The sequence below is a fragment of the Physeter macrocephalus genome, chromosome 14 (assembly GCF_002837175.3).
Source record: "Physeter macrocephalus isolate SW-GA chromosome 14, ASM283717v5, whole genome shotgun sequence".
Lineage (NCBI taxonomy): Eukaryota > Metazoa > Chordata > Mammalia > Artiodactyla > Physeteridae > Physeter > Physeter macrocephalus.
In genome coordinates this window covers 122,238,618-122,262,239 of record NC_041227.1, presented here as the reverse complement: position 1 = coordinate 122,262,239, position 23,622 = coordinate 122,238,618, and the positions used below count along the sequence as shown (strand labels likewise).

The 23,622-nt window shown below is 59.8% G+C and overlaps 1 protein-coding gene across 4 annotated transcripts; it reads right to left on the bottom strand.

The window, feature by feature from the left end:
- Nucleotides 1-4,233: 4,233 nt before the first annotated feature.
- Nucleotides 4,234-22,819, bottom strand: METRNL (meteorin like, glial cell differentiation regulator). Of its 4 annotated transcripts, XR_008619234.1 has the most exons (6): nt 22,443-22,819; nt 16,993-17,378; nt 9,940-9,999; nt 8,367-8,732; nt 7,904-8,009; nt 4,832-4,857 (listed from the first exon to the last, which is right to left on the bottom strand). XR_008619234.1 is itself a non-coding variant. In XM_055090416.1 (5 exons), the coding sequence occupies exons 1-4, from the start codon at nt 22,601-22,603 to the stop codon at nt 8,410-8,412; spliced, it is 930 nt and encodes a 309-aa protein (XP_054946391.1). In that variant the 5' UTR covers nt 22,604-22,819; the 3' UTR covers nt 4,234-4,857; nt 8,367-8,409. The 4 variants fall into 4 exon arrangements, 3 of the variants coding, with proteins under 3 accessions (XP_054946391.1, XP_023986074.1, XP_054946392.1); XM_055090416.1 differs by lacking the exon at nt 7,904-8,009 and having other exon boundaries at nt 4,234-4,857; XM_024130306.3 differs by lacking the exon at nt 4,832-4,857 and having other exon boundaries at nt 7,920-8,732.
- Between the last annotated feature and the right edge of the window lie 803 nt (nt 22,820-23,622).

Here is a 23,622-nt window from a genome sequence, read left to right as displayed (position 1 = left end):
GCGCGTCCGGAGCCTGTGCTCTGCGACGGGAGAGGCCACAACAGTGAGAGGCCCATGTACCGCAAAAAAAAAAAAAAAAAAAAGAAAAGAAAAAAGAATGTGCCCTGGACTATTTTTATTTTCTTTATTTTCCTCCTCTTCTGGTAGAGCTCCTTTTGGACACTTGGTCCAGCTCATTAGAGCTAAAAGGGAAAGAGGGGTGGGGGCCCCTGTGCTCCTCGCCAGGGTAGGGTGGTGGCATGGGGGCCACGAGAAAGCTCTTCCACACTGCCCCCCAGCCCTGGTCCACAGGACCACCGAGGACTCAGGCAGGGGAGCTGCAGAGGGGCCGTGGGGTCCCCACCCCTGACACTGCAGGGGTCTGGCCGGGAACCTGGAGGCCCCTGTGGGTTCGGGTGTGGCGACGACACCGCGCGCACACACACAGACACACAGACGTCCCCCTGCCTTTCTGGCACAGAGATCTTAGTTTTCTGCCTTCCCCTCCCTCCCAAACCCTCACACAGAACCCACAGGGGCTTTTTTTTTTTTTTTTTTAAGCACTTTTTTCTTCTTACCCCAGTCAAATTGATGACTAGGAAAGTATGCGGCTTGGTAAGCAAAATTCTTGTGAAAACGAAATTCCAAAGCCCTCGGCAGCCGTGACCTCCCTGCACGGATACGCACCAAATCAGGCTGTTTTTCATAAATCGCCACCCGCCTGGGGGCAGCACACAATGGCCAGTGTTGACACTGGATTCCTCATGTTCCCGAGGCCTCCACCCCACGTGCCGCTGCTTGGGGTGCGTCCCCTGGGTGGCTCTGCGTCTGTCCCCAACCCCGGAGCCCAATCTGCCCTTGGGTGGACGTTCACCTGTGACTGACTGTGGAAGGACAGGCTGCACCCCGGGCCAGGTGCAGCTCCAGCAGCGCTAGCCACGGCCCAGCAGGCTCCTCAGGAGGGACAGGACCCCCTGTGTGCCAGGCCCCGCGTGCGGCACTGGGAACCGAGGCCCTGCCCTCCTCCCAGGGCTCAAAGCCTCTCTGGGAGACCGGACCCGCGCGCTGCATCTCGGGCTGACTTTGTCCTGATGGGTCTGGGGGAGGAGAGGTGGAGGAGGTAGATGTTCGAGGTGCCCAGGGCTTTGGCTGCGTGTCCCTCCCCCGGAGGACCCTCCAGGACCCCTCAGGGCTGCTTCCCTTGGCCTCCGCCCCAGCAGCCAGCCCCACAGACACTCCTCCTTCCCATTTACTGGCTGTCACAGCACTTAACCACCTGCCATCTGGGGTGGGATCTCCAAGCAGGCAGGGCCCCTGGATTGTGCCCGCACACAGTAGGCCCTACTCAGCACTTGCGGAATGAATGTCAGCTCACACTTCTGGGGTCTCACCAGCTCCACTGGGGCCCCACCAGTTATGACCACACAAAGCAGCCTCACAGAAGGGCGGCCCGGGGGGAGGGCACAGCACCCAGACCTGCATGACCGATCCACTGATTCCCTGTCACATGACGCCCAGAGCCACTGCTTATGCAGAAAGCTGCCCCAAATCTTACTCTGCAGAAGGGAATGCTGACAGCCTGGCCAGGCCAGTTCCCACCACGCCGGCCTGAATTAAACAGTTTAATCAATTAGTGAGATGGACGCCTCTGTGTCAGCTGCAGCTCTAATGAGGGGCTCCCCGCCCCCACCCGTGGGACGCACTGGCCTTCTCCCTGGGCCCCTCAACAGGGCCAGACTCAGCCCTTGTCCTCCCCAGGCGGGTGCAGCCCCAGGAGAGGATCTGGGAACCTGGCCCTGCAGCACCAGCTGGACACTCGGCCACACAGGGCCAGGCCCTCCCTGCAGCCAGCTTTCCTTCCAGAACCCAAGTGGCAGAGACAGGAAGGGCCGGGGGTCGGGGGTGGGTAGGTGGAGGGGCTTATACAACCATCTCCATTTGTGGATGAGGACACAAAACTCCTGGGGACCCTGGACGTGGCCCAGTGGGACTGAGGTCACAGGGACAATGGGTGGGGAAGCCAGCACTCCCTCCCTCCCTCCCTCCCTCCCTCCCCAGCATTCCTCAGCCTCGAACACATGCACACCACAGAGAGACACATAGACACACGTGTAGACACACATGCAACTGCACGCACAGACCCCCAGGCTGCAATCTCCTTGCAGTTCCCTTCCCAGAGTGTCAGCACGGGACCAAGCACAGCACCACCCTGCAGAGACTCAGGCCTGGAGCCTCCCCCTGATCTGTCCAGGTCAAGGCCCAGGGTCAGGGTCGGTGCGAGGGCACGTGTGTGAGCACGTGTACGTGTGTGTGGGGGGCGCGTCTCTCTGTCTCTGCTTCCCACTCCCTCCCTGGCGTCCGCAGCGTGAGTGACTCTGGGCACTGACCACACCAGCTGCGTGTGTCCTTCTGACGATCGGACTGGACTTTTCCCAGCTGTTTGGAGACAGAGGTGCCCACCCCCTTGTGACAATTAGAAAGCTGCTCATGTATTTACAATGGGGGGCGGGGCTGGATGTTTCAACGCCTGGCTTCAGTGAGCGGGAAAGGCCAGCGGGAAATAAAGCAAACCTCGGCCCAGCCTGATGTCCTCTGACTTCCTTGCTAAAAAGACAAGGGGCCATGTGTCGCTGGTGTAAATCTCTTCTCTTCTCGGGGTGCCGACACGTCCTGGGATGGAAGCCTGCCATGGGGGCCCACAAGCGGGGGGTCAGGGCTGTGTGCCCACCCGGCAGGGAGACCCTCACCCACACCATGGTCCACGGCCACCAGGCCCCGGGTGGCAAAGGAGGTGGCTTTAACATGCAGGACGATCTCCACTCTCCACGGCAAGGCTCCCACAGAAGGACACGGGAGCCCAAGCTCACACGTGCTGGCTGTGGACTGCACACCCCGACGCCCCCAGGACCGCCCGCCTCCACACACTGCCCTTCATCCACCGAGGTCTTGTCTGGTCTGAACGGTGGTCTGAACTGGCGATCCCAACTGGGGGTCCAGCACTGACATACCCACGTCACGCTCAAAAGCACTGAGGGCCATGGGGGCCAGGGTGCAGGCTGCCTCGGCCTCCAGGAGCTGCGGGCAGACCCTGCAGCGCGAGTCCTCCCCCAGCCTCCTGGGTTGCGAGCAGGCTGGACAGAGGAGCAAGGGGGCCCTCTCAGGGCAGGGAGGTGCCTTCCCACCCAGCCCTTCTTCCCCTAATGCTGTGGGGAGGGCAAAGGACCGAGGGGCTGCCGGGAGGCGCCTTGGCAGCACTTGCAGCCCATTGCGGGGTTACCTTGAAGAGTGAGTAAAGGCCGTCCATCCATTTCTGGGGGCAGGATGCAGTGTTTGGTGGGGAAAGCCCCAGGCCGGGCTCCCTACCGTACATTCCTACTGGAGCTTTCAGGGCATTACTGACCCCAAGCTCCGGAGTCCCCATCTCGGTGAGGGGCCACCCCAGGGGCAAAGCCAGTTGAGGCCACGAGAGGAACCCCGTGGGCCAGCGAGGACCCAGTGAGTCCAGGCCCGGCTCCCACCACAGCTGCACCTGCAGCTGCCCCAGTGTGGCAGTCCCAGCCCTCCTGAGCCCACCCTGTCATGGCACGTCTGTCTCAGCTGTGCAGGTGAGTGGAGCCCAAACACAGGGCAGGTGGAGCATCTTGGGGGTGACAGGTGAGGTACCGAATTCCAGCCACAAAAGAAGAGAAGATGGGGAAGGTGGGGGGGATCCACAGACCTGGGGTGTGTCCGGCAGACAGGAGAGAGCAAAGGGGAAAAGGCCCAGCACGTCAGTACGGGCAGGACCCACGAGGGGCCGCCCACAAGGAAGAGGGTCCCAGGGTGCTGGGCAGACAGGGGGCCGCAGGCAGGCCTTGTAGGAGGTCCCTGGGGCCAGGGGGGCCCATCCCGATTGGTGAACGCCAGAGGACCCCAGCCTCGATGTCAGGGTGACTCGGGCCATGTGAGCCCAGGTGTGGGCGGTGCGTCCCGGCAGTGCTGGAACCACGCCGGACTCTCCTGGCAGTGAGCTCAAAGGCAGCAGGTTACAGTGTAGTGTCAGGTGGCAGAGAGAAGACGGAAAACATCTGAGACAGGGGTTGCGAGCAGAGACAGAGAGACAGAGGGAGAGACAGACAGAGAGACAGAGGGGGCGGGGGTGGGGAGAGAGCATGATCCCTCATACATCAGTGAGAAAAACCACAACTGTCCTGTGGTCTCCACCTGGACAGAATCACTTAACTCTGAGATTCAGATAAAAGTTATGAACCAGTTTTCTAAAACTGCAGGTAGACGCATAACACAGCATTCTACACACAACTTTAGGGGGAATTCACAAGCACCCAGGCTGCCCAGGCACCCTACCAAGTCCCCTTGACCCCAGGTAAGAAGGTACCTGGGTGGTTTGTCTCCTGTAGATGTTGTGACAAATTCCCACAAACTTACTGTGGCTTAAAAGCAACACAAGTTTATCATCGCCTGGTTCTCGAGTGTCGGCCAGGCTGGTTCCCTCTGGAGGCCCTTCCTCGACCTCCACGGCCAGCACCGACTGTCGGGCCCCCACACTGAGTCTCTCTGGTTCTCTCTCTTCTGCCTCGTCTTCCTTACAAGGGTTCTTTTAAGGACCCCTGTGATGACATGAGGCCCACCAGAATAATCTCCCCATCTCATTAGCATTCTCAGTTCCATCTGTGGCTTTAACTCCCCTTTGCCATGTAAGGTAACATATTTACAGGCTCCAGGGATTCGGATGAGGACATCTTTGGGAGCCATCAGTCTGCCGTTCACAGTGGGTGAAGATGACAGACAGGATATGGACCACATACGTGGAAACATGGCCCAGACGTCAGGGAGTTGAATGCGAATTGTTCCTCCAACACTTGAATTGTTTTCTCCGTGCTGACAGGAGACAGAAAGCAAGGGGAAAGGTCACTTGGTGCACCATCCCTGGCCCTGTCCCCCCACCCCTCCACCCCAGGGCCTTTGCACAGCCTGTTTTCTCCTCCCACATACCAGCTCCTGACTTCCTCAAGGGCTGGCTCAAACCCCACCTCGAACACCATGGTTAAAACTGCAGTTCAGCCACCCCCACCTGCCCACATTCTGCACCCCAGACCCGTCTCTGCCCTTCTTTTCCCTCTGGACTAGTCGCCACCTCAGTGTGATTCAGCATCCGTGGGTTGACATACTGACGGTCGCCCAGCTCCCCCCAGGGCAGGGTCCTGGTGCTGGAGCTGGAGGGAAAGCCCTGCAGGTACATCTGACTCAAGGCCCCTTTCTTGCCCAGCAAAGAGGAGGCTCACAGAGACAGGGCGCGTGTCAGGCCAGCCAGTCTGGCCTGGGACATCCACCAGGGCCCTCGCCTGGGGCCAGCTGGCCACAAGAGGCCGGGACAGGGACACCTACATGCAGCAGTCTTGAGGTTCCCCTGGGTCCCAGTGGGTCACACGAGCGGGTGCGGGTCATGGCCAGCCCCTGGTGGCACATGGCCCCTACACCTGTGGTCCATCCTACCCCAGCTCCTCCGGACAGGTACCGTGGGGCTGGGAATGAGGTCTGAGGCATGATGAGCAGCCCCCAGCTGGAGGCGGCAGGGTCAGCCTGACTCCCCAGGCAGTCGGGACGGGGGAGAGGTGAGTGGCCCTCTTGTACGGGGGTGCAGGGGCCTGAGCCCTCAGGGAGCCCAGCCGAGCAGGAGGAGAGGGCCAGGGCCGGGGTCCCACGTATGTCTCTGGGACGGCACGGGATAGAGAGGAGAAGAAAGCACCCTCAGCACAGGGCAGTCGTCAGGAAGCAGAAGAGCTGCCCACAGATGCCATGACAGCCGAATGGCTCAGAAAGTGTTTCCTGATCTTGATGTCGTTGGACAGGCCTGAACGAGCATGTCCAATGCTGCAGAGGCCAAGAGAATAAGGACACCCCTTAGGGCTTGCCAGGAGGAGGTGTTTCTGGGCGGTTCCAGGGCCTTGGCCAACCTGTGCAGGTTGCTCAGGATGGGAGGGAGTGGGCACAGAGGGTGTGGGTGTGGGGCACAGCTTAGCAGGAAGGTGGGATCCGGGCACAATGGCCAGGACTCAGGGCTCCTACACGCCTCCCCTTCGACCTCTGGATGGAGCCACAGAGGAGGGCCGGCAGCTCCATCCACAGAGTGGCCGGGGCTGCCCGGAGCCAAGACAGAGGCACTGGGCCGAGACCGCAAGGCAGAGCTGCCAGTCAGCCAGAAGGACCCTCCGGAGACCCTCCGAGTGCCTGGCGTGGCCCCTCAGGGCTCCACGGTGTGTCAGAGAGTGGGCTGGGGCAGGTAGGGGCCTCAGACCCCAAAGGGGGCTCTAGGCAGCAGGAAGGCATGGGTCGGAGGGAGGTGGGAGCTCTGTGCCCCCTCAGAAATGGTGACCTTTCCAGCTCCTCCCCAACACCCAGTGGCCCTGGACTGCTGCCGGTGCTCTGCTCGGCCAAGGAGAGGGAGCTCGGCGTGCTGGCACCAGGCACCCACCTGCAGGGCCGGACTCTCAGCGCCAGACCCCACCCTCTCCCCACCCTGTCCGACAAGCCCTGCTCTTCCTCCAGACTCTCACCAGGAGACCTCCACCCCCAGGCGCTTCCTACAAAGCTTCAGCCTCACATGGAGGGAACGCTGCTGTCCACCGGACATCAGCACATGGGGTCAAGGTCCCGGATCCTCCTGGGGTAAATCCCCGCGTCCCTGTACCGACATGAGGAGGAACACCAGCCCCGAAACCCGACAATCTGGTTCTGCAGCACCCGCGTGCCCAACCAGCCCAGAAAACCCAAAGCACAAACCCAGGAGCGGGTCAGCTCCTCCCCCACCGTGGGCCTGGCACGTCTACTGCTGCCACAGGCATCCTTTTGGCATAAAGCATCACAATCATTAGCCACAGTAGGACCTGTGCCTGTCACCAACCCTGTTGCTTCAGGTCATCACCCTGCTTCTTGTTGTGACCTGCAGGAGCCCGCAGACCTGAGCCAGCGCACACCTGAGGTAGGGCATGCCAGAGTTGGTGCACACCTGAGCTGGTACATGCCTGAGCCAGGGCACATCTATGTCAGCTCACACCTGAGCCAGGCCCACCTGAGCCAGCATACAGCCCCTCCCCATGGTGTGTCTGAGTTTTCGGTGCAGTTGGCTCGGTGTTCACTGACCGGTGTCAGCCTCTCCCAGGTCTGTTCATCTCAGCAGCTGCTTGGGAGGAGTCGCAGGCTCAGGTCTGATTACATGACACCCCAGCGACGCCTATACTGGGATGAACAGTGTCTCCCAAAATTCCGATCTATCCAGGACCTGTGAATGTGAACTTATTTGGAAACGGGGTCTTTGCAGGTGTGATTAAGATGAGGTCTTACTGGATCAGGGTGGGCCTCGATCCAGTGATTGGTGGATGTGAGAGAGAGGAGGGAAATGTGGACAGAGACACTCAGAAGGAAGAAGGCCAAAGGACGGCAGAGACTGCGATGTGTCCACAGGCCGAGGACCAAGGAAGGGTCTCCACCTGGAGCTTTTGGAGGGAGCGTGGCCCTTGATTTCGGACTTCCGGTCTCCAGAACCATGAGAGAACAAGTGTCTGTTGTTTAAGCTCCTGGGTTGTGGTCATTTGTTTCGGCAGCTGCAGGACACTGACTCATCCTTGAGGAAACGGGGCCCAGATCAGGCCCTGGGTATCTAGACACTTGCCCTGGGCTCAGGCATTTGGGGGAAGCTGAGGTCGAAGGGCAAGATCTGGGTTAACAGGAAGGAGGAGGGCAGATGCTGAAGGGGATGGGGGTGGTCCACCAGGAACGCGGGGGGTACATCCGGTAGAGGCCGAGCGTGGGAGTTACCCTCACTTATAGTTGGGCCCAGTGTGAAAGGTCCCTAATGCCAGGGCTGTGGGGCTCCCTCGGAGAAGCCCTGACGTGGGCCCCTAGGTAAGTGCCACACACCACTGACCAGGGCCGAAGACAGACGCGCCATTGATCCGTCAGAGGCTGGTCTTTATTCCCTGGAATGGAAACAGCCTGCAGCCCCAAAATGACCATGGCTGGCAAAGTTCATTCTTTAAAAAGCAAAAACAAAATGAAAAAACCATAGGTATTTGGCTCCATAAATTTCCATCATAAGAAACAACTTTGAATGGTACCCAAGCCTGGTGTTGGGTATTGGCTGTGGGCCACGGCCCCCACACTTCACCCAACACACCAGCCAAATGCAGTGACCGCATACGCTCAGGAAACAGTACGAAACGGCACACGAAGGCATTTTACGACACAGGAGTTTGCTTCCTATGAACATTTCTTTTTTAAAAAAAATATAATAACTTAGTTGGCATGTTACAGCATCTCCAGTCAATCCGTCAGGGAGTCCTTGGCCAGAACCAGCGTGTACCTCCCCAGCCGGAGCGCCAGGCACCCACCCCAGTGTGCGCATCCATCGCTGAGGCAGCGGTCACCCAGCAGTCACTCTGTGCCTATCTCGCAGGGGTTCAGCCCCCTCTCCTCAGCGTCCCTGTACATCCTTTGGAAATCCTTGAAGCGCGGGGCGCAGCCGAGCCAGGCCTCCCCAAAGTGCATGTGGCCGGTGAAGAGAAACTCGCCGCGCCCGGGCCGGACGCCGCACTCCAGCAGCGTGGAGACGCGCCCCCGCCAGCCGCCACCCTCGCCCTCTGGGGCCGGCCGGAAGACCCTGCTCTTCTGCCGGTAGAGCCGGCTCACGTGCAGGTGGATGGCTGACTCATGCTGCTCTGGCTCATGGGTGACATTCTGGATGGAGCCTCGGACGACTGCAGAGGAAGGAGACGGGGTGGGGGGGGAGTCAGTGGTCAGCGGGGTGCTCACCAAGCAGACAGCACGCACCAACCTCCCACCCCCAGCAGCAGAACCGGGAGCTGACCCTGAACTCTGCCTTCCAGAAACTTTCATTAAACCACAATCCAGGGCTTCCCTGGTGGCGCAGTGGTTGAGAGTCCGCCTGCCGATGCAGGGGACACGGGTTCGTGCCCCGGTCCGGGAGGATCCCACATGCCGCGGAGCGGCTGGGCCCGTGAGCCATGGCCGCTGGGCCTGCGCGTCCGGAGCCTGTGCTCCGCAACGGGAGAGGCCACAACAGGGAGAGGGCCGCGTACCGCAAAAAAAACACACAAAAACCACAATCCACACACAAGATGTTGCCTAGGGGTCGTCCCCGCCACTCACACCGCCGTGGGCAGAGATGTTTTTCTACCAAGGGCCAGACACACAAGTGGAGAAAAACAGAAGATATGAATCACGTTGTGCACCAAGTTTTCAAGTTAAAACAAGAAAAGTCACTGCAGTTAATACTCAAGATCTGCAGCGGTTCCGTATCAAGATCAGACAGAAACGGTGAAGCTTAACAGGGGAGGAAGGTGATGGGAAGGAGAAGGGCAAAGCAGGCACAAGTTCGGGGACACTGCCCGGACCCAGATCCCCTCTGTGCAGGGCCAGCGAGAAGAAAGGGGTTGTACTTCCACCACCCAACTGCCCTGGGAGCCTGGGGGGCTCAGAGCCAGGTCCCGCTGGGCCGGCTCCATCGAACTCACCCTGAATGCTGCCACCCTTAACTCGAGAGCGTTTGTGCCAACATCACAAGCAGGCGGCTGAGTCCCTGATCCCGACCCTGGCCCCACCAGGGCCTCCAACGCCTGCTGTGGTGCCCGCAGGGGACCTGGAGGCAGGCAGGGCACTGAGGAGGGGCTAGAGCCAGGACTTAGACTCACGCGCCAAGTAGGAAAATGCTCAGCATCACCTCGAATAGGAATTCCCACCTTAAATAGGAATTCCCAGCTCTCTCCCCGCCCTGCACACAGGTCCCTTCTCGGGCTGCGGTCCCTCTAAAGAGCAGAAAGGAAGGCATTTTCCTGTGACTGCAATCAGTGATGGAAGGGGGGCCGGGCCCAGGGTCTTCAGCAGAGTCTCCTCCCCCCAGAGGGTTTAGTTCCCCCACGTGGCGGGAACCGCCAGCACACTCACCAAAGTCACTGGTACAGACAGCCAAGAGCACCTCAGTGTGGCTGCAAGGGCGGCACGGGGCTGTGGGGAGAGAACAGGGTCAGGCGGGGCCAGTGCATGAACATGGGACCCTCCCGCCCACGGCATGTAGACCACACGACATCTTATAAGTCCTCTGACGTCGGGAGCAACTGTCCAGGCCCCGCACCTCTGAAACCAGGGTGCCAAGAGCAGGCGGGGCCTCGACCTCGGCTGCACAGATGGAGAGACGTCTCCAGGGGCCCCAGGCTCACCTGGGCCACCTGCAATGGCGTGAAAACGGAGGGAAAGTGCGGTTTTGCGTTCAATCACACTTAGCTCATTACTGTAGTCGTGCCGGGCAAACAACCCCTGGGCTCATGTGTAAATGGCTCTTCGGCGCCATAACCAACCCGAGCTGATCTGAGGCCACGTCCCTGACACCAGCCTGGCCGAGAGCCTCACTCAGCCTCTGTGGCCAGGCCCCAAAATGCCAGGGCCTCCCACTCACGTTGCCTGCCCCCACGGTCCCATCTGCCACCAGGATTCCACAGGGGTCAAGGCACTGCCCAGAAGGACCAGGTGACCCTGCTAAAGGCACTGGTGGGCATGAGGTACACGTCCACCTGCTTCAGCCGTGGGGTCCTCGTCTAACCGACAGGACCAGGTGGTCACCTCCAGACACCTTTCACGGCAGGCCCAGTTCACAGGATCCCCTCTGAGACGCCCCAGACAAACCAGTCCTTCTTGGTGGACCTCTGCTCCCCGGTACAGCTCTCACCCCACCCTTCACCTACTGCCTCAGACTGGCGTAAGGCCTCCAGAAAGGCTGGGGGGAGACAGAAACCTCGAGGCTCTGGGGACTCTCCAGGACCATGGCACTCCTAACTCAGCGGTGGATTTGGGGAGACACAAGTTTATTATTTGGCTCTGCTGTTGCACGTTTCCTCACCTACTTCTGGTTTCTAGGGTTGGGCCCAAATTCCCTAACAACAGAAATGTTAGGCGTGAACTCTCACTAGGACAAGTCGCCCTCTGCCTTTTCATGTCCTGAAGGCCCCGCGAAGTCCCCAGGATTGGCCCTCACTGGGCCTGGATGAAGCTACAACTGTCAGCACACCTGGCCAGCTGCCCTCGAAGCCCCTGAACCGGGCTGAGCTGTCACCTGCCCAGGGGCTGCAGCGACTCGGGGGCCCTCGAGGAGACAGGGAGATGCACAGGGGAACAGGAGGGGCCCCCGGGACCTGGAATATGTGTGGGGGCAACCGAGACCCTGGAGTCTCTGGTGTCCTGGGACCCCTCGGGGATGGACATGAGCATCCAGAGCACCAGCCCTCCCGTCCTGCCCCCAGGCGGGGGTAGATGTGCGTGTCCCAGTCTAGCCCAGCGAGTGCATGACTCACGGGCGCTTCTCTTAAGTTATCAGGAAAAAGCAGAAGCCGCAGCACAGGAACAGCCTGTCGGATGCCTCTGAGCATCTGACGGCACCGAGCACCTCCCTCCCCAGCTCCGAATCTGCAGGCTTCCGCCCACCTGTGGCTTTTTGTCACGAGCGAGGACCCCCAGCCTCAAGGTCTCTCTTAAAAAGGAGGGTGGCCAACTGGGGGTCCCCACCTCTAACCCGCTGGGGGCCTGCTGCCCGCGCTGGGCCTGACAGAGAGCCCAGAGTGAGGAAAAGGGGGAGCACAGACCTGCAGACATCGGGGAGGCTCACATCCCACAAGAGGCGGCGTTTTATTCCGGCCTGCGTGCCGAGGGGCCCGCAGCAGTGGGGAGACATCCCGTCCTGGCGGCTCCCCCAGTGCCCGCGGGGTCAGAGGCCCCCGCCTGGGGCCTCAGAACCAGGCCACGCGAACTCCAAGCGCGGGTGAACGGGAGGCAAGGTCCGCACCAGCTCTTTAGAAGCCGAGACAGGCCCAGGCCACAAACCATGGTCGAAACCCAGGCCTGGGTGCGTATGATCACCAAGCCCTGGAGCCTCGAGCTCTCCGTGGGTTGCAGGCCCCGGGACCTCAGCTGACCGCTGGGGAGAAAGGTGGCATGAGCTTGTCCTGCGCTCCCTGTCCTGACTCGCACCCAGTCCCACGCAGGATGTACGAGGACCCCGGTGGGCCTGGGGGCAGGCGGTCAGCAGCCTGCCGACCCTCCCGCCCAAAGCTTCAGCGAGCCGGTGCCACTGACAGCTGAGCTGACAAAGCCTCCCGCAAGACCCTCTTATGACTCTGAGCTTTATGAAGTGTAGGCACCTTTGTGGAGAATCCAGGCTGTGGACGCCAAGACAAGCAATCTGGAAACAATTATTAATCGGAGTTAGGCTCGTGGAGGCTGAGTGGAATGCGCTGGTTTCTGACACATCGAATCTTGTTTCCTTGTGGGGAAGATGGGGAGGGGGCAGCCCAGGGGCCGGGTGGAATTCTGGCCTGTGGTTCTTGGAAAGGCGAGGGCTGGGATGTGGTCGTCGGGAAGATTACTCTGGAATATGCATAAAATGAACTGAATGAAGTAGGAAAAAGCAGGGTCAGGGAGACCAGCCGGGGGCTGCAGCAGGGAGGCAGGTGAGAGCGGCAGGTACCGGTGGGGAGGGCGGCACCCCTCTGTCAGGCCCTGGGTAGCCCGATGCCCAGGAGAAGTTTGTAGATAGTGGGATGCTGGTCTGGCGGGTGAGACTGCCCAGGTAAGGATGACTGGGGTGCACACGATGTGTGAGACACCCTCTGGGGGCTTCAGTGCAGCCGCAACAGGTGGTGAATGAAGCATTTTAACAGGGAGGGGAGGAAAGGGAGCAACGCTGCCAGAATGTGAGCGGTATTCGCTGAGCAGAGAGCCTCCTCTGATCATCATGACAACCCTGCACTCACCCCAACTCCAGGCCACAGGCTGACATCGCCCCAGAGGACCCTGTGGGACCTGGCCGGGGCTGGTCGCCACCTGCGAAACCCCATCTCCCACGTGCGGACACAGGGAACGCTCAGCCTCACCAGCTATCTCGCCCGCACCCACTCCCCTCCCTCCCGCTTCCTGGTGAGGAAGCCAGAGGAGTCACACCTTCCACCCCCAGAGTCCAGAGCTGGGTAAGGTGAAAAGTAATTTTACAATGATTACAGGGGCTGGAAAAGCACTGGTGCAGGAATCTAAACGAACCTCAGGGGAAAAAATTAATTAATTAATTAAGTTCTCTCCTTTACTGTTTCCAGGAAATAACGAAGTTTCTTTTCACTTCTGAACGTTGCTGTTTATGCCCCATGGCCCATCAAGGCCGCCCCTAAACTCTAAGGTGCCCAAGTGGGATCCCAGCAGGGGTCTGCACCTCCCAGGCCCCCCGCAAAGGGATCATTCGCCCCTGGCTCATCAACAGAGCGGTTTCAAAGGGGATGGCGAGATGAAGCGCGTCAGAAATGCGGGACCCAGGCCACCCCACCCGGCGCCCACGAGCGGCGATGGGAATCACTTCTGGGCCTTCACGGCCGGCACAGGGGCAAGTCCTCTTATCCCCACTCCCCTCCGGCTGCGGGTCTAAAACACCGCTGTCCCCCCCGCCACCTCACCTGCACGCTGGGGGCCTGCTCTGGGTGGGCATCACACAGAGCCCAAACCCCAGAGCGTGGACGTGGCCAAGCCTGTGAGCCCCTGCTTCTCAGCCCCTAAGTACTAAAAGAACATGCTGGAATCCAGGGCCCCCCTCAGCTACCCCAGGAGAACCACAGAGGCGGGGTCTGCATCTGTCCCCTAGAACCAGACCGAGTAACACCCCCGCCCTCCCTCTTTGGCCACCCTAACGCATCCCCCAGCCCACTGGGCAATGGGGGTCCTGGTGGTGCCTGTTTTCCCAAGTGTGCTGGGACCCTGGGGAGGATGGTCCAGACAGCCTGGCCAGGTCCACAGTGAGGCTTCAGCACACAGTCCAGGTGTGGCCTGGAGCTTCTTCCATTAGTGAGTTGCATCTGGCCACTTGCCTGCCTTTTGTATCCTGCCAGATTTTTCCAGCGCCAGAGGAAGGAGTGCCGTGTTACTCAGGTGCCCGGCGAGGCCCTCGGAGGAGGGGGAGGGCGGGGGAGCAGGTCCTCCCCTTCCTGCCACGTGGCAGCCAAATCCCAAGTCCCCGGGGGGCTGAAGGCCCACTGCCACCCGCTTGCCCCTCTGTATCTGCCTGCCTCTCCGTCCTGGCCTCTTCTTGGCTGTTGGTGAGCCCCAGTCCATACGAGGAAGCCGGTTATGCAACACGATGGACACGAGGCTGACATGCTCACCGTAAACACTCCCCGTGGAACCACCCAGAGCTGCGGCAGGTGAGCAAGGCTCACGCACACCTCTCCTTCGGGATCCCAGCCCACGGTGCCTCTTTAATTTCGTATCAGCACAAACTGGAACTCGTGAATCATCAGCGAGGGAGAAGGCTCCGCCACCTCCCCAGCAGGTCGGGTCACGGGCATGTGCTCACCTCCACGGCACGCACACCGGGGCTTCGGCTTCACTGGGGTCTCCCCGCTGCAGCCAGGGCCGGACAGGAGAGCGCTGCCATCTGAGAGCCCGCCTGGTCCGGGGGAGGTCACTGATGCCAGATGGCCGGCCCCAGCATTCCACATTACGTACCCATTCCTTTGGCATTAAAAGCTTAGGGGCCCTTCCCTGGGGAGAAGGGATGCACCGGCCTCCCTGATCCCTGCTGCCCTTGCCTCCTTCAGGACAGAGAGGTGCTGGGTCTGCAGCTCCCAGACCCCAGGAGCCTTTTGCATCCCCATCTCAAGTTCTCAGAGTCACTGTATCTGTGCTGCCCCAGGCCAGCGCCCCGGCCACTGGGCAGATGGACAAGCACACCCCACCAGCCTCAGGGTCTCCGGGATCCCTGTGAGCCCCAGATTTAAAGAGGCACCCCAGGGCCAGGCAGGCGTATGTCTGGGGGATCAAGGGCACCCCAGCAGCCCTACGTCCACCCACAGCCACGTGTCCTGTGTGGCGCCCCGGCCAGACGACCCTCCCCATCACACGGGGCCTTCTCCCTGCGACCCCACGGGCCTCTCCCAAACCCACTCACTGCCCTAGCCCGGAAACGTAGACCTGGGGTCTGGGGGAGCACAGACCCTGCCCCCAGGGAGGGGGGAAAGAAACAAAGTCTCAGGTCCCTAGGGCTGAGCCACAGGCTCTGAGTCACCCCAGGTTGTGACCCCACTGTGGATTTTCCACCAGAGACTCCGGTCTGTGCCAACGGGAGCACTCAGGTGGCAGCACGGAAAGCACCTTGTGCCGTGGCCTCCAAGAATCTGGTGGGAGCCTCACAGCAAAGTGGAACAAAGCTCCAGCCGGACAGAACATGTGACCAGCAGCCGAATGGCCTCAACCCATCAACATTTTAATCAGTAAAAGGAATGTTAGCAAGTTCCTAATATCTGCCCCATCAGCCAACAATCACCATGGCCAGAAACATCGAATTTGGTGACCGGGTTTTTCCAGATTTTGTTTTTATTGCGAGTTTATCTCTAGCGTCCCCCCACCACCCCCACCAACAAGCCTGGTGATCACTCGCTGGTGATCAAGATAAAGGCTGTTGTGGTTAAAGTTTTATTCAAGTCCTGGGGTTTATAGCAGCTTTCAGCATTCCTGATGGGGTCCTACCCAGGCAGGCACAGGGGCAGGGGGGAGGGGTCCTACCTGAACGGTCATACATTGAAGCTCTATAACAGACCAGTTTAATTTGAGAGAGATTTAAGGTTTTGAAAACTCATCTGAGCCAAGAACACAGAACAATAAAATGTAGATTTTCCCACTCAGGAGAAAGTCTGCATTTCAAATCCTAGTAGGTCTGGTGTTTTCCAATGGAAGATTTTATTCACTAAAATGTGGAAATTATATTATTTTGGGGGGCTGGCCTAGCCCTCAAACCAGGTGTTTCCACCTCAGCACTGCTGACACTTGGGGATAAGTCACTCTTCGTGTTGGGGTGTCCTGTGCTGATGCCTGGGGCCAGGTCATTCTCTGTGGTGGGGCTGCCCTATGCACTATGGGGTGTGAGGAGAATCCCTGCCTCGCCCCAACACTCGATGCCATAGCGCCCCCCACTGACCATCATCCTGGCCGGTCACCGCAGGAACGGCCTTCCTGGAACCTGCCCCCACGATTACCCAAACTCACACCTTCCCCTTGGGAGGCATCTTCCTACCAACTAGTTTTGGAATTGAAGCAGATGGTGCACCTGAGCCCCGCCGACCCCCACCCCATGCGCTCGGACCCCACGAGGTCATCTGTGCCTTGGAGCAACGGTTGCACCTGGCCTGGTTGTCCCTATCTAAAAGACAGGACCCTGAGTTTTCCCTGTGTGAGAGCTCTTGGGGCCACACACTCCTCTCTGCCCACAGAACTTTCCAGAGACCAACACTGCCTTCCACACAGGGCCCCGCAAAGCTGTCTGCTGGCCTCAAAAAAAAAAAGAAGGAAAATCTAAAGCCAACTCACCGGCCCTCGGCCACCCAGAGACTCCCTCCAGGACCTCACCTGAGGTTCCCAGATCATCACAGCCACTCAGCTGCCCCGCATGGCATGGTGCTGGCGCCCTCACCGACATCCACAGATAAAACGGCCTGTGAACCTGGGAATGGCTCACGATTCAGGACATCCCAGCTCTGCATGGCTCTGGAACGTGAATCGGACTCAACTTCCACCCAAAACTCAATGTTTCAGGGACTGCAGCCGACGCCAAAAACACTCGGCCAACTCATGTGTCAGAAGAAATTCTGGGGCAGTTTGGATGGTAACAGCATCCATTTCAAATCACAGTCAAAATTGTTCCAAGGGAGAAGAGCATATTACGGGCCAGGACCGTGTCACAGCTCTGCTCTGACCCGTGGCCATCGTCCCAAGTCCAAACTGCCCACAGCACTAACGGGGCACCTGCTCCCGGGAGGGCCCCTCGGCCGCCCTCAGGCAGACCTGCCAGGCCTGAAGCACGGACTCGAGCAGCATGTTCAGAGGCTGTGCTGAGGTGGGGGTGCGAGATGATCGGGGGGCCTGGGAGAGGAGAGAGGACCCCTGAGGCCACCACCCCACCCTGGGCACCACACTCACCCGACAGGGTGTGCAGGTCTGGCCCTGCATGCCGGCTGGTCAGCTCGTACTGGAAGCCTGTGGTCCTCCTGCTGATGTCCTGCTGGGGCGTCGCCTCCACGAACAGGCCGCCCTGCTCGAAGCTGAAGCACGGGGCCTGGCCGGGCCCGAGGTCCCCGTCCCGCACCAGCAGTTTCAGTTCTCCAGTCTTTTCCAAATAAATATTGGCCCCCGACGAGCCCCGGAGGGGCTTGATGCACAGAGTCAGGTGCCGGGAAGGCGAGAAGGTGTTGGGCCGCAGGTTCACGATGAGCGCGCCGGTCGGGTACATCCACTCGACAGTGCCCGCAGAGCAGCGCAGGTACACCTGCTCTACCTCCTTCCTGTGGGCCTCGTGCGTCAGTCCGCTGTGGAGGGGGAGACTCGTCAGCCGGGAGACGCCTGCTAAGGCGTCTGAGCACCCCTCACCCACAGGCAGGCTGGCACCGTCTCCACCCTGCAGCTCAGGGCCCATCTCCAGGGAGGGGTGGCCACATGGCCTCCCCCGCCCAGTTCCTTCCAGCATACCGGCTCCGAGCACTCTGGTAAGTGTGGGAGCTTCTGGCTCCCAGACCCTCTCACCACCTGGACACTCTGCTGCCCCCCTGAGCGCGTGTCCTTGGGAAACCCCTGAACAGGGGCAGTGATGGGTGCAGTGGAGGTGAGAACCGAGGAAAAGATGGCTCTTCCAAACAATAAACAGGGAAACACCAGTGGGACTTTGGCACCAACCCAAGTTCCAGATAACCAAATGAGGGCCAGGAAATGTTGGTAGATTCCCACTGAGTGTGAAGACCAAGGAGCAGATTCAAGTTACAGGAGGCACGCTGGAATGCAATGCACATATAATAAATAATGCACTCCAGGGAGCAGCTCTTCAACGAACTGGGAATGTTAGCAATTTGGGGGGGTTGTGTAGGTTGTTGGTGAGTTTTGTCTTCGGGGTCCCCGTTAGGCACAGTGTTCATATTTTCCTTAAGGTGATGATTTGACTGCTTTTTCATTCATTTGCAAACCTGAAGACCCTGCATTGCCAATCGTATTTTTTTCAAAACAAACACAAATATCATCAAAGCAAGACACAGAAGTAAAGTAGAGGTCTTCCACAGGGAGACACGGGAAGGAATTGTGGAAAAGCAAAGGGAGGGGGACACAAAAGGTCCACAGATAACCTGTCTTCCCGATGGGGACTGTTGGGGAGCCCTGTGGGTTTCACTCCTAATAAATAGCAAACAGGAAAAAATGAAGTGTGCTATGCTCTTGGGGAGGCAGGTCTTGAGTAAGTCATAACATTATGTTTTCGAGAAATTGAAACCATCAAAAACGTTCAAGTTTCCCCTACTCAAAACTGTAATGTAAATGTCAGCTTGTGGTAACGGTTACGTCATAAACACCAAGCAGCCCGGGAACTCAATGGTGACTTCAACTAAGTGTTTCATTACATGAAATTTGGTTCTGATCAGATCTCAGACAGGTTCACCCACATTCTTAGGATTTTTATGTGAAATAAACAATACTATATTCAGAGCCCTGGCCTGAGTGAGTTACCAGAAACCTTTTCTGCAGAGGAGAAAACACATAACATATGGTTTGCATTTACTGTTGGTGACTCACGCTCCAGGCCCCGAAAAGCCTCACTTTTCATACAACGGCCAGCTGCAGGCGAGGGCTGCACAGTCACCCTGCAGACCACATCAGAGGGAGGTGTCAAGGAGGTTGGACAACCTCCTCACTCCACTCCCCACCCCCAAGGCCCTGGGTCATGAGCAGCCTGGCCTCAGACGCCTAGCAGGGCCGCACACAGAGAACAGACTTACAAATTACAGTCACATAAAACTCACACAAGCTCATCTGACACATAGGAGGGGATGGGCATAATTATAGTGCTGGGTGACAAAATTAGACTAAATGGTGTGTGGCTGCCACAGATGACTATAATCAGCTCTGCTCTTATGCAGCCAAACTAACTTTATCACAGTGTCCCTCCTCTCCTGGCTCCAGCCTTGGGGGGCAGCTGGACACTTGCGCCATGCCCAGGCACCAATCCTCAACTCTCTCTCCCACAAAAACCACCCCTTCCAAGCCTTCCCTTCCCTCTTGGTGGGAGGAGGGGGACCTCGGGGTTGAGGGAGTGGAGAACTCATACCAGAGGCTGTGGATACCTCGCACGAGGTTGCCTTAACCCCAACAGTGGAGGGCGAAGTGGGGAGGCCCACCCCCCACCCGCGTCTTGGCAGGGGCAGAGGGGGCCCTCGTGGGGACAGATGGCCAGCCCATGCTGCCCAGGGGGAGGCGGACCCGAGGCTGGGGGCTGCCATCCACCAGCCTGCGTACATGACCACGTGCATCCATTTACTCACAAGTCACTCGCCTAAAAGAGGACCAGATACAAAACGACAGTGGACACGTGAGAAACAAAGCACCCATCGCTTCACCCTCTAACAGGTCCAGCCCGTCCCCGGAGCCTGCATGGGCCCTGCTCTGCCTCTTCTCTCTCATTCTGCTAAAACATCAGGACCAACAAGACTCTCACTAAGCACCCAACACGGGAGTGTCCACACTCTCATCAGAGCAAGAGCTCCATTCAGACAGACATCTGCTCAGCAAAAGTGCTGGAGATGCAAAAACACACCACATCAGTAATGGTCACTGCTGATGGTATGTTACAATTTTCACATGACATGCAAGTGACATCCTAACTAAGAAAAATGAAATAACTGCTTTCTGATGTTATGACAAAGCTACAGGATGCAGAAAAAAACTGTGGTTCTATTCAGCCTTAGGAAACTGAGAAGACTGATTTGATCTTGGATTATTTAAACTGAATTAATGCATTAAAAAAAAAAAAGAGTCGGCAAGTGTCACCCACCCCCCCAGGGGGACACACCTGTGGAGCACCTTTATGGGAAAGACGGCAAATTCCAAGTCGCTATGGGGACTGTCTGACAGGGTCAGTGTGGTGGCAGCAGAGCCCACACCACTCACAACCACAGCCTGCTCAAACCCTGAGTCACCAGAAGGAAGTGATGGTCTCTTTTTGACTGAAGTCAGGAAGAGCCTCTGATCAAGGGCGAAACCCAAAGGCTCTCCTGCCTGGAGTTACGTTTCATTACCCCACCTTGCAGGAGAGATAGCCCAGGTGTGACATAACCGGCAATGCCCAGCCCATCGCAGTAGGAAAGTTCACGGTCCACCTTTACGACCAGGGCCTAATAAAGATAGGGCACGTCCTGCCCCTGCACACGGAGAGGGATTTCAAAACCTCCTACTTAATTGCTTGGAAACACCCAGAAACACATTAGGCCTGTCAAATGTGAGTAGCCAGTGTCATAAAAAACAACTCCCTTCCTATCAGGGGATCAGAATCCACCCGGCACATCAGGGCTTGCACCACCCTGTGCTGTCTTTAGAACGGCTCATAAAAAGTCGTAAATGCTACAGAGTCAGCAGGCAAACCAGCGCACCAGAGTAAGAATCTGTCAGCTGATTTGTGAAAAAAAATGATAACTGGGGGCAGCAATTACAATGCAAGGGGGGTTTATGCTCCAGGAATGTGACCTGGCCCTGTCTCTGCTCCAGATCCTGCCCACAGCTCATACAGCCACTGCAGCCGCCCTTGGCCGGGTTCTGCCTTTGGGTTGAGTGGAGGACACTGGAGGGTGCCCAAGTCCAGGGGTCCATTAGCAATGATGGAGGGAGAGGGGCCGCAGGTAAGTGGCCCTTCTTCTCCAGGTAGATAAGAGGATGCACAGGAACAGGAAGGTGAAGGGATTCTTCTACCCACTGCAAACACCTGCGTGGTCCAGGAGCAGGTTGGCCCCCTGACCAGTCCTCGCTCACAGGCTCTGGGCTCCAGGGGAGGCATCCTCTTCCAGGCACATGGTCCTCCAAGAACGTGAAAAGGATGTCAGCTCCTCCTCTGGAAACTCAAGCTCACAGGGTGGGACTGGGTTTCTGTTTTTGATCTGCTGAAGCAGGACACCCCAAGGCCTCAGTTTGGGGATGCACTCATTCATCCAGCAGAGGCTGCAAAGCAGGGAGTTTAATTACCAGCGAGGGGGAGAGGGCAGCCCCAGAAGAGTGTGTCAGAGTCAGAGGCTCCCCGCCAGCTCTGTGCTGGCGCCAGCATTCTCCAGGCCAACCCTCCCCCAGAGCTCCGATCTGCCACTCAGGGCTCCAGTCTCAGCTCTACCACCCCTGCTGTGGTGTGAGCTGGGAGAACTTCTGCAGCAGGGAGGGTGGGCAACACCAGCCCAAGCTCAGGAGCCCAGGACCTTCACTCTAGGAGGCTGGGAAGTGGAGAGAAGGGAGCAGGGTAATTGCCAGTTTCCACAGAGAACTGGGTCTGTACGTATTCAAAAGGACCAGCAACTGCCCTGCTGACGCAGAACCCAGCACAGTGGCACAACCCTTACCTTCTCGGAAAAAACTGCCTTCACTCAAAATAACCCCGTGACACCCCACAGCATGAGGTGTCTGCCAGCGGGAGTCTTCCCATCAGAAGAAGTCAGGGACTTAGGGGCCATGCACGGTGGGACACAGGGACACACCCAGATCTAAGGGCAGCCCCGGCCCATAGCGTTTTCGGAGAAGAAGACGCTAGTATCTCCCTCTGCGAACTCCTGAATCCGCAACTGCCGAAGCCCAAGCAGTCTTCTCCGACAGCGAGGTGCCTGGCTCGGGGCCGGCGCCCTGGCGGACGGAGGTTCTCTGCGCCCTCACCCCCATCCCCGCCCACGCTTGTGACTTGCCTGTCACACTGCAGTTTTTTAAAAAAGTCCTCGGCTGCCTGCCTTGGCAGAGGGCGTGAAGGGGGGTCGCAGAGCCCAGCGCGCGCTGCCAAGGGCGGCCTGACCTTCACGGGGCGGGGCGGGGGGCTCCGCCAGGCCCCGAACTCGCCCCGCGCAAGGTGCCCGCCCGCGGGTCTCCGCCCGCACCGCCGTGGTCAGTGCGCAGTTAGCGCCAGGGCCCCCGCTCCGACCACCGGAGCCGCCGCTCCCTCCTGCGGACCCGTCCGTCCCTTCCCGCTCAGCCCTGAGCGCAGGCCCGGCTCCTCCCGGCCCAGGCGCGCAACTCCTCGCCGAGGGCAGAGCCCGGGAAGGGCCAGAAGGCCGATCCCCGCCTGCCCCCAGTGAGGGGTCGCGGGGTCCGGGCTGCGGCTCTCGGGGATCCAAGTGGGGAGCGGCGCGGTCCGGCGCGGGGCGAGCGGGCTGCTGGACCCGACTGACACCACCGCGCTGCAGGCGCGCCTCCCCCTGGGCGTCCGCCGGGCCAGGGGACCGGGACGCCGCGGGCTCTTTTGTTCTAAAACCGGGGGCGGGGGAGGGCGGGGACGGCACTCAGCCTGGAGAGCGGGCCCCCGAGCCCCCGCGCGCTCGGCCCGCGGGGAGGGGAGTGGACCCAAGGGCTGGGGTCGCGCCGCGCGAACTCACCTCCCCTTCCAGCTGCACAAGTCGCTCGAGTACTGCGCGCCCGCGCCGCCCAGCAGCACGGCCAGCAGCAGCAGCAGCGGCGGCGGCCCAGGGCCCGGGGCGGGGGGCCTCGGCCACAGCTGCCCCGTGCGCCCCCCGGCCGCCCGCGCCGCGCCCCGCATGCTCTGGCTCCGGCTCGGCCGCCGGCCCCGCGTCCGCGCCCACCGAGCAGACCCTCGACCCGGCGCTGCCAAGCGGCCGGGCTTCGAGTCCAGGCGGTCAGGTCGCGCGCGCCCCGCGCCCCCAGGGCGGCTGCCCGCCCATCCCCGCCGGAGTCGGGGCCGCCCGAGCCGCTGGAGCCGCTGGAGCCGGGCGCGGACCTCCGCGCCCGCCGCCGCCGCCTGAGCCTCTGAAGTCTGCAAGTCCGCGGTCCCGGTCGCTGCTCAGCTGGGGGGCGGCGCCCGCCCGGCCGCTCCGCCCCCGCGCGCCGGAACTCCGCCCAGTGCGCCTGTGCCCCGCGCCCAGGGAGACCGGCTGGACGCGGCGGATACCGGAGTCAGCGGCGTGGCGGGGACACTAAGCGCCGGGGGGCGTGTGGCCCGAGGGTGGGACAGGCTAGGACGCCGCGGAGAGGAGAGGGCCGCGTGAGGGACTGGGATAAGGGTCCGGGAGAGAAGAGCCAGGCTGGAAAGTGAAGTTTCGAGCGGGAGGGGGACGGGCAGCAACGCGTCCCCAGCCTGTACGATGCGGGGGCGGGGTAGAAACACGAGACCCCAGGTACGTGCAGACCCAGGCCGGGCGCCTGGCCAGCAGGTCCGTCCAGCAGTGGTGGTGCTGTGGCCCCATCGTGCAGACTGAGTCTGGAATGGCCTCTGGGCTGTAGCAGGGGCACCTGGCCGTGCCGCTGCTGTGTGACCGGCCTGAGGCCGTCAGAAATGTTCCTGGCACCCACCCTCCCCAGGATTTGAGTGTGCTTTGCGGGAGTTCAGACTCTGTCCCGTTCTGCGGCCCACGGGGGAGGGGAGGACCAACTGTGGCTGGTGATGTGGCCGACTCACTGTTGACTGTGCGGTGGACCCTGGAACCCCCATTCCACAGAAAGGCTCTGAATTTGCCTGTGGAGGCCACCGCTCCTGTGCATCACTGCTGTGCTCCCTGCTGGTCCCCACCGTCCCTGCTCCAGAGTTAGTCTAGTACCCGA